The sequence below is a fragment of the Kryptolebias marmoratus genome, linkage group LG9 (genome assembly GCF_001649575.2).
Source record: "Kryptolebias marmoratus isolate JLee-2015 linkage group LG9, ASM164957v2, whole genome shotgun sequence".
NCBI lineage: Eukaryota > Metazoa > Chordata > Actinopteri > Cyprinodontiformes > Rivulidae > Kryptolebias > Kryptolebias marmoratus.
Genome location: NC_051438.1, coordinates 18410967 through 18421915, shown reverse-complemented (window position 1 = coordinate 18421915; position 10949 = coordinate 18410967). Strand labels below are relative to the sequence as shown.

Genomic DNA, 10949 nt, shown 5'->3' with positions numbered 1-10949 from the left:
TTAGTCCTCACAGAAAGCAAACTACCAATATATTAACTTTGTGACGTGTTCTGCTGAAATCTAAGTATATTTTTTTTGTATAATTTATTCATTCAAATAATATAGCTGTGATTGGATAGAGAACACAGAACATTGCTCGTAGCGTGACTCTTTCTATGAGCTAGAACGGTTCGATTTGTCAGGATGTGCCTCGACACCGCATCGCTGGTGTGTTACCAGTGTGTAATAATACTGTTGATCCAGAAATCACTGAATGAGAACAAATACAGCGATGATGCCAACAATTAGTCATTTAGTTTTAACTAAACATCACCAAAAGTTTCTCAAACTGATCTAAAATAAGATGCTGAAATAACAAACAGACAAAAAATAATTTTACAATGTTCATTTGCATCAGAATTGTTGTATTTCCGTTGTGATTAAGGGTAAAAAAAACCTTCCCAAAACTAATTTCTAATCATATTTAAACAAAAAAATCATGCACATTTTTTTAAAAATGTACTGTATGCAGGAAATAAAAGGCATTTTCACTGCAGTGAGTGTTTCTGCGTGTTCTCACACTATGAATGCACACACGTTTTATATATTTATGTGGTTTGTCTTGCAAAGAAGATGAAATGCCATTGATCTCCGACTCCAGCCTGAAACCGGCCTTCAGCGACGGCTCTTCTGTCGGCCTCACAGACGGCACGAGTCATGTGTCTCTTGTTTATTGCCGACCTTCATCATCCCTGTCATCCTCTATCCATCGTCGGTTTGCCTCCATCTTGTCTCCCCACCCATCAAGTGAGATCTCTTTGGTCGCACTTCATCCATCCTTCAGACCGTTCAACATCAACAACTCTCGCCTCTGAATAATGAGGCACTTTGCAGGAGTGAGACACACCTTTAACTGGGACGTCACTACCTCCATTAAACACACTTTTATTATAATGAAAGCTGCTGTGTTCTGGGATCTGTCTCAAAGTACTTTTTAAAGTTGTTAGCTGAGGTACTGTAGGTAACACTATGTAGATTTAGGATGACTTTGAAGTTAAAGTTTCTGAACAGATCTTTTGAAGAAGGGTTCTATGGAAAAGCTGTAAACGTATAACATCCTACCTGCTGTAGATAGCTCCTGGAACGACTTCAGTTTGGAGAAAAGGGGTAAAATTGAACTATCCCTTTAAGTTGGATCACGTGAAATGGGGTTTTCTGTCACGTTTCATGTTTTTTGGGGAGGTTTTTTCGCCCTTCACCAGCTTTCATGAGGCAGCTGCGAGGTTACAGCCATCATCGCTCAGGCTGTGCAGATTTATGAGTTTGCGTGTTTTTCGGTTACAGCCGTGTCGTCGGCGGTCACATGGCCTCACTGCCGTCTTCAGCTAACAGAAGGTGAAGCCGGACGCCTCGAGGAGACGAGACTGTTGAATGAATCTGCGGTCGGATGACTAACATTCAGTTCCCACACGCATAGGAGAAAAAAAAACACATACACATTCCCTGTAGAAAGGTTTGTTCAGAATAAATTTATCATTTTCACTTTGTCATGTTCCTTACAGTGTGTTGATAGAAAAACAAACGGCTCTTATATGTAAATACACCTGAGTGTCAGGACAGTGAACAGAGGGAAAGTGTCTCAAAAAGAGAAAGTAGAAACAGTTTTGAATAAAAATACTGAAGGACTGAATAAGTAATTACCAAGCATGCAGTTCATCGGTGGTGGGGTTTTTTTTCTCTTGTTTTCATTTATTAATTACTTTATGACCGTATCATGTCAGACCTTTTCTCTAGAGAAACAATGGAAGGAGGAAATTATGATAAAAATCAATTATCACAGTTTCATAAGAACAGAATCTTTTTTTTTCTTGTCTAACATTCGCAGGAGTGACAGTTAAATGCGTCACGACAAACTGCTGAGAAATCAGGTCCACATCCAGAAAAATGTTGTTTAAAAAAGATCGTAATGATTAGACATACAACATGAAAGATGTTCCAGGATACGGAGTGTATAATTGATATATTATTACAGCTGCTGGTTTCCATGATGATGAAAACGAGCTGGATGGATGCTGACAAGCTGTTTCTACATACTGAAAAGAAACAGAAACAGCCTTAGGGTAACACAAGTGTTTTGTTTTTAGCATCAGCTTTTTTGATTTTAAACCATGTTGCTTTTAATATAACAGGAAATGGTGGGGGTTTTTGTTAGCTGTTATGTAGGTTCTGTCAGGCAAAAGTCCATCCTGTCAGATGTGTGAATAAAAACATTTACTGGGAATGGCAACGCATTACTCATCTGGCACTCAGTTGTTCTGTTTTTCCTCTCTGTGTCATTTTAAAGGCAACTATTATAAACTCATATGATGGATGCGCTAATGTTAAAAAGACAAGAAGAGAAGATCCGTCTTTCAACACAAAATTATTTAATTTAACTCTTTTCATGAATGCATTTGTGATGTGAAGGCGCACATTATCCTTTCATAGAGGGAAATATGGGTGTGTTTGTGTGTTAGCGAAATATCTCATGAGCAGCTGAGGAAATATTAATAAAAGTCTCACAGTAATCATCGGCTGCAGCTACTGATTAACTTTTCTGGAGTCAGTTCGATTCAAAATGGCCACCACAGCTAATCAACCTTAGCAAACACAAAAAACGGTTATAACAGAGTCAACTTTACAGACTCTGAGCTAAAATTTTGAGTGTTAGTAGCTGAGAGTCATTCCCAACACACCCTCTGAGTGCTAACAGATCACACGAGATCTTTGTTTAAAACTTTGGCTTGTAAGACGGTGACTGATATGCAAGGAATGGTGATTTCCTTGTTTTTATTTGGGTAAGCTCTTATTTTTAGCCCACAAAAAACAATTTTTCAACAAAAACAGACATTTTTTTACTGAGGTTTTTGTTTCAGACAGGCTCTTCTGCTGCTTTTAGAATTGAATCTAAATACAGAAAGAAAGGTGGGGTGGTGAAAAGTGATCAGGGTAATGTTAAGTTCTTAAAAAATATATATTTATCCTGAGTTTTTGTTGGCCAGTTTTTAAAACTAGTGACAGCAGCTAACATACTTTTATAACCAGGTGTTTTGCATGAAATGGTTCAAAATTACTTCGCTTGAATAGTTTTATATGCATCTCAATCCCAAAGTAAGAACAACTAGTTACTAAATTGTGTATTTTTTCGCTATATTTATTAGATTAAATATAATTTGGATCATGTTCTTGTATGTTTGGCATTAATCAGTTTGTAGCTGTAAATTATTCCTTATCGGTCAGTTTTGTGTATACATTTTTCTCATTCTTCTTTCTCTCAGGTAAATGTAATTAATTTGGGGATTTTTTTTATCAACTGAGATAAATCATTTCCAGAACAGGATGGGAAAAGCAGAAGATCAATATAGACCAGGTGGGGGAAGAAGGATAAATTTTATGATCGCCTTCTGTAAGTGAGGGATGTGCAAGATGTTATTACATTAAAATTTGATCAAATGTTTTGTTTGTTTGCATGGAGGGTAATTTCAGAGTCTTGTCAAATGCAAAGTTCAGGATCAGCTTCAGTTGCGCTCCGCGTCGTCAACAATCGGGGTGTTGTAACTCTGAAACAGAGGCTGCATAAAAAGCCCAGCGGTGCCGATTACACACACACAGATGAAAATCCACAGGAAGAGACGGTCAATCACCATAGCCACATATTTCCAGTCTTCAATGATCTGCAGAGAGAAGGAAAGGTTGATAAATGCTGCCAGGGTGCAGTTTACTGTTTACAGTCCTGAGTGAAAGTGAAACTGGAGAGTAAACATTATTTGCAGCCAAGATTTCTTTTTCCTGGCTGAAACATCTGACATTGTTTGAACAGTAATGTATAAAATGGTACAATTCTTTTATTTCTGAATTAAATTTGCTTCTATAGTGCTCCAGAGCACCCACCGGACACTAAAACTGTTTTACTCTGCCGGAGATGGAGTTAGATTTTATCACCATCAAATGACATGCAAGAAAAGCATTAAACTAAACTTAAAGTAAGAAAATAAAGATGAGAAAAAGTATTTTTAATTTTATTCTGTCAAGTAAAACGTTACACTGTAACAGTCTTCTTTTTCTTTCAGCTGTTCCCTTTTCAGTGGTCGCCACAGCGAGTCGTTCTCCTCCATCTACCTCTGTACTCTGTGTCCTCTGTCCAACTACCTCCATGTCCTCTCTAACTGCATCCATATATCTCCTCTTTGTCTTTTTCCTGGCAGCTGCATCTCTAACATCCTTCTACCAATATACCCACTGTTCCTCCTCTGCACATGTCCGAACCATCTCAGTCTGGCCTCTCTAACTTTATCTCCCAGTTGTTCAACCTGTGCTGTACCTCTGATGACCTCATTCCTAATCCTGTCCATAATCGTCCCTCCCAAGGAGAACCTCAACATCTTCAGCTCTGCCACTTCCTGTTCTGTCTCCTGTCTTTTTGTTTCCAAACCGTCCAACACAGCTGGTCTCAGCGCTGTCTTGTAAACCTTTCTTTTGTCCATTGCTGCCACCTTTCTGTTACAAATCACTCCTGAATCTTTTCTCCATCCACTGCATCCTCCCTGGACTCTCTTCTTCACCTCTTTACTCCCTGTCCTCCTGAATGTTGACCCTAAGTCCTTGAAGTCCTGCACCTTTGTGACCTCTGACCTCCTTGTAGCCTCACTGTTCCACCTGCCTCCCTCTCATTCACACACAGGTACTCTGACTCACTAGGTATATACCTCAAGTGTATACCTCCACCTGTTCCCTGTTCTCCCCACAGATCACGATGTCATCTGCAAACATCATAGTCCACGGGGATTCCTGCCTGACCTCATCTGTTAGTTTGTCCATCACCAGAGCAAACAAGAAGGGGCTCAGAGACGATCCTTACACTGTGACAGTGAAGGCAAAAAACTGTGTTGAGGACTGCAGAATGTGTGGAGCTTTTCCAAATACCTACCCCCTCATCATCATCCTCACTCTTCATCTTGTCAGCAATGTAGCGCACTCCATCCACCGCGTCCTCCACATCAATGTTGCTCTTGAGAGTCATCCTCCTCCTAAGGTCTCTGCTCTCTGAGAAGTCACTGATTCTCCAGCCATAGCGCTTGGCGGACTCCTCGTTGACGAAGAAGGACGAGGAGGAATCCGCCACTCCCGCAGAGCCTCCGGACCCACCCTCTGCTCCACACAACCTCTGGTCTGAATACTTTTGCTTCTGGTGCTTTTTCCTGAATCGTTCGCGGATATTAGAGCTACCAGGTCTTCGCATGAAGAGGAACGAGGGAAGCCGGTGCAGGAAGATATGCTTGACCCAAGGTGGCATGGTGTGCGTGCTGGGTGACCGATGGTGGACGTTGAGCACACAAACGCTGGTGACAATAGAGAAGGTGACCAGCACCATTGTAAACATTAAATACTTCCCAATTAGAGGCACTGCTAAAGATGTCGGTGGTACTATCTTTGAGATTAGCAGTAAAAACACAGTCAGGGCCAGGAGGACAGAGATGCACAGAGTCATCTTCTCGCCGCAGTCTGATGGAAGGTAGAACACCAGAATAGCTAGTGACGTGATGAGGATGCAGGGAATAATCAAATTGATGGTGTAGAACAAAGGTTTCCTCTTGATGATGAAGTCGTAGGTGATGTCCAGGTACCTGATGTCATTGGGGTCCTCGTTCTTGCGTCCAGGTAGAGAAACGATGTCCCACTCTCCACTGGGTTTGAAGTCGTCACGGGAGGCGTAATCGCTCAGGAGGATGAGATCAATTTCCGTGTGGTCGTACGTCCAAGAGCGAAACTTCAGGGTGCAGTTCTGCTGGTCAAAGGGGAAGTCGCGGACTTCAATTTTGCAGGCCGACTTGTAGATGGCCGGTGGGAGCCACGCTACTTCTCCGTTGTTGGAAACCACAGCGTTGGAGTAGAAGGAGACTTCGTAGGTCCCATCAGCACTAAACACAGAATCACATGAATTTAATTAGGTCTCATTTGTTAGCTAACAATCAGACAGCCACTGAAGCATAAATAAAATGGCTAGTTAATCTGGTCCTTCATTAAACAGCTCAGTGAGGTTCAGCTGCACCTTCTGGCTGGAGGAACTCGGTGCCGTATGTCATCTGTGTTGTGCCAGCTCACATTCTTTCTGTGTGTGTTTTTCGTACAATTACTTTCAGCGAAGACTGACTGGCTATGAAGAGATCAATTTCACGACTGTTAGTGTGCGTCCGTAGAGGTGATGCAGGAAACAACTGAGTTCACATCCAGGGAAAAGCTTTGCCAGGAACACAAGGCCAGCAACTAAATTAAATCTGCTGAGGCGGACTTTTGCTCTCCACCTGTTCAAGGTGAAGCTGATGTATTATGAATTAAAGTCTTATCAATTATAAAGCAGACTAGGAATCACACTCGGTCTCTAAAGCTTTGGGGCTGCTGTACACACCCAGCACCATTTAAAATGCAGAAGCCTCACCTGTTTACTATGATTTCTAGGCCCTCTGAGTTTTAACCCAAAGTCACAAAGTAGTATTGTCGTATTTTGTCATTTTGGCTCTGAAGTCTTTGTGCTCTTCTGATAACTCAGGTGACCAGCAATCTGTGATATTAAACATTAACAATCAGGAGGACATGACTGGAAACAACACACACACACTAAAAAAAAAATCTAATAGTTGTAAGCTCATTAAACTGACGTTAAAGTTTGTTCCTGATGGAGATTGAAAAAGCGCTTAACATTTTTATGTTTTTTATCATATCACATGGCCTTTCTTAATTGTTCCAAAAATAAAGCTATTTTAGAAGTTTCTTATGTTAAACCTGAGGTGATGTTTTCAACTCAATAGCATCTCCAAACTTTTTGTTTTATTAAATGTGTTTTTTTTACACACACTACTAATAACTGGTACTAATAAAATAACTGGACAGGAGCAGGGCTTTCTGTTCGAACCTAAATGTTTTCATGGGGAAAATTAGCAGCTGAACAAGAAACTAGAAAATGAAAAAAGAAATCCACAGGTGACCTAAATCTGAGTAACATATGAGGCTAAATCACTGTCGGTAATACTACTGTAAACAGAGGGTTTTTATTCCTGGACTTCATTTATTACAGCCCTTAAATTCTTGTGCACTGAGTTTACTCTGCAGTCATTTTTATGGAGAAATGACTTCTAGGTGTACAATATACAGTTTAAAACAGTTCTTTGCAATACACAAAACTAAATAATATATTACAGGAATATTTTAATCTCAGTCTCAAGAAATCTCAATTACTGTGTAGTTTTTTATTATTAGTATTATTATTTCAGTCTTAAGTTCAGTTAGACTCGTAAGAATCATGGCAAACACTGCAGATGGTAGCAAAACACTTCTTGTAATTAATTACCTAAAGAGATGAGAAGTGAGATGTAAAAAAAACGCCATCATACTTGTTATAGAGGACGATGTCTGGCAGCCAGATGTGCTGTGACGGGAGTCGAATCTTCTTCATTCCCTCGTACTCATCTGGATCCCACATTAACCTGTAATCGTTCCATCCCTGTAGAAATACACACAAATGCATGCAAACAAATATATACGATCACTGATAATAAAGGCAGTGATTATTAGAAGAAATATGAAAAGACATTCGAGCCATGGTCACAGAGTGGGATAAATAAATTCAAATGTAAACATGTTGTTTCCTTCATACAAGTAATGGTTGAGTCAGATGTCAAAATGCATCTGAAAAACGGGAATTGGCCGACGTCTCTGCCCAACATGCTGCAGGCTGACCTCACCGCTGAACTGGCTATATGTCTTTGCACATTTTTCCACAAACCGCTGCGCTGCCACTAACCTAAACACACGCCAGAGTGTGTTTGTGTGTGTGTGTGTGCCGCAGTGACTCGGACACTTGTCGTGCCCCTCAGAATCACTGTGATCTCCCACACAAACTCTTCTGAAAAGGCATTAAAGTTCAAGAGATCAGGGATGCGCACAAACCTGCGTGAGCCAGCAGTTGGTGGTCATGATCTGCTCCCTCTCGTTCTGAAACACAGATGAACATGGTTGCAGTCTTTAGACTCTGTAATTTAAAATAGCCCTCATAGCTTTGAATGTGTGTGTGTGTGTGTGTGTGTGTGTGTGTGTGTGTGTGTGTGTGTGTTCACCCACCACATTGATGAGCTGCGCCAGAGACACCTGTATGTAAATGGTGACCTGTTGGCTGTTGTTGATGGCTGGTCTGATCAGCTTGTTGTAACGCTCTGGTGACAACAGGTGACCCACCAGCCTCTCCTCTACGTCCGCACACAACGCAGCTGCTTACAGACATAAACGCAAAAGATAAAATACACTGTTGGAATCAAACTGTAATGGATTGGGTCATGTCTTTTGTATTGTTGTGTTGCGTTTTTAAGTTCTGTGACATTAAGGTAAGAACATAATCCATTCATTTATAAGCTTTATTCACAGGCTGTTATTTTAATTATTCTTTTGTGCTGTTGAAACACAAAGATGTTGCCTGATTGTGTGTTTGGAGGACTTAATGGCCAGTTCAGTGAGCCTGCTGGTTGGTATTCTGGGACAGAAGCATTAGGATGCTTCAGACAACTTTCTGTTTTCAGGTATTTGTAGCCAACCTCTTCTGTGTTTGTCGTGTCTCTTCCCGTCCTCTCAACTCCCAGCTGGTCGAGGCACTTATCCTAAGCCTGGTTCTGAGGCTTCTTCCTGATTAAAGAGAGTCGTTCCCACCAAAAGTCGCCCGCCTTCATCAAAGATGCTATTAAATCTATTAAACACAATCAAAATGAGAAAGGGCACAGTACAGCCACACTCCCAGCCAGACCTGCAAAAGCTGAAGGAACTATAATAAAATCATGTGTTGTGTCATCCCTCCATTCATGCAGGATGCTGAATATAATAAGCAGGGGTAAAAAGGTAAAAAGAGAGCAAATTATTCACACTGGATTAACTGGATGGGAATTTTGGATCAGCATGTATTTAACATAGTTTGCTTTGTGAATAAGACGCCGCGAAGAAGCAAAAAGCAAGTTCGAATGATGGGGGGGGTGCAAAACAGATGCAAACCTGCCTGAGAGTCTCTTAATTAGAAAATACCAAATTATTATTCATAACTGATGATGAAGTGGTCAAAAGAACCAGAAACCCAACTTTACCAACCTTCACACTCTGCCTTCCTGTAAACAGAAATCTTTGCCAAAGTTATAGAAAAAGAACATTTCTCTTATTGTCATTATTAACTACTGGACTAAAACCAGCTAGATACACATAATGTCATGTTGGGTGGAGACGGAGGCGAACCCAGACTCATCTTCAGAACTTAAAGGAAAACTAATTTATTGTAAAATAAAGAAACAAAAACAAAACACTGACGTGGCAGCAAAACTAAACATAACCAAAATCTAAGACTGAGACACAAGACAAGAGGGATCAGTGTCCTGGGATCAGACAGCACATGAAGCGACAATGAACCAGCAGTGAGGAGAGGAGATGACCGGGTTTTAAAAGCAGAGGGTAATTAGGGGGAAGTGGGCACAGGTGAGTGATTACAACTAGGATCAGGTGAAGATGGGCGTGGCAGGAAAACAAGAGACTGACTGATGACAGGAAACAAAGACACGAGGAACAAGAACTGAACTAAGACAAGGCTAACAAACATAACTGAATAAAATAAACAATAAACTTAAACTGAAACACAAAGACAATAAAAGCAATAAACTGAACACAAAAACACAAAGTAAACCCAAATCCTGACACATAATCTGTCATTTACATCTGTTTTTGTTGGTGTTTTATTTGGTATTCTACCTAACTTTGGGGAGCAAGAATTCTGTTCTCCTTTAGAGAAATTTACTTTTAAGACATTGTGGCAACAAGAAAAGTTGTTAGTTGATTCCCTTCAGAGGAAAGGCACTTTGGAGGAAATCTTTGTTTAACATCAGCAGCAAAGATCACATCATTTTGAGCAGGAGATGCTCATATAGTCAAAGTTTTATACTGAAACAGCTGTGCAAGCACTTCTGAACAGACATGAGCTCGTGTCCAAATATCTCCAGGCTGCGCAGTCTGCAGACAGGAATATCATTTGTTCTGGTTCTGTACCTGCGCTGGTATTCAAGCATCAGCTAAGCATCCACTATTATTAAGTTCTCGTGATGGCTATCAGGCAAGTCAGGAACAAAACTGGAAATAAACAGCACTGAGTTTCAGAAAGAAGACATTTTATAGACACTTAACATTAACCTTCAGAGAGCCAAAGAAGTGTGAAAGTGAAGTGAAACTCTGAGGGACAGATGTCTCCAGAGACAGAAAAGTCTGGAGTAAACGAAGACCCGTTCAAGGAGAAGAGAAGAAGTATAATTTTCTGTCTGAAACTTTTTTTTTTTGCAAACTTTATTTATTTGGTTTTTAACAAGAATTGTATAGCCATACAATTGCAATGCGATACATATAAAACAAGCCATACAATTCCCTTAAGTTAAACGAAAAAAACAAAAACAAACACCAAACAGAGAAAAAAAAAACCAAACACAGCAGAACAAAACAACCTCCAATCACTTCCAGAATTTGAACTAAATAAAATTGAGAAGTATTCTGACATACCTAAAAAAAGTACCGTTTGCGCTCAGGAAAGTAAATATATAGCAATAAGAAAGGGAAGAACCGAGAGAAAGGACGCAGGATGAGCAGATAAGTACATACCCAAAGAACTAGACTGGGACAGAGTGAAAATTAATTTGATCAACCAATCGTAGTAATGGTTGCCAGATTCCTGCAAACTTGTCAGAAGAACCCCGTAGTGACATCCTAATCTTCTCAAGCCTAAGAAAATAAACAGTATCCCTCAACCAATGTATAAAAGAAGGAGGTTGTGGTGATTTCCATTTAAGAAGAATTATCCTCCTTGCAATAATGGTCATAAAGGCTAAAGAATTTTCTTGGGAAGAGGATAAAGGAGATGGCCCCGA

At 40.3% G+C, this 10949-nt stretch overlaps 1 protein-coding gene across 1 annotated transcript in view; it reads right to left on the bottom strand.

The window, feature by feature from the left end:
- Positions 1–1485: 1485 nt before the first annotated feature.
- LOC108243014 (neuronal acetylcholine receptor subunit beta-2) overlaps positions 1486–10949 on the bottom strand; it is a 15210-nt gene continuing 5746 nt past the window's right edge. The window contains exons 2-6 of the mRNA XM_017428189.3: positions 8134–8279; positions 7963–8007; positions 7407–7516; positions 4946–5936; positions 1486–3692 (exon numbers count right to left, since the gene is read on the bottom strand). Coding sequence (XP_017283678.1) covers positions 3537–3692; positions 4946–5936; positions 7407–7516; positions 7963–8007; positions 8134–8279 — 1448 coding nt within the window. The 3' untranslated portion in view covers positions 1486–3536. The remainder of the gene's footprint in view (positions 3693–4945; positions 5937–7406; positions 7517–7962; positions 8008–8133; positions 8280–10949) is intronic.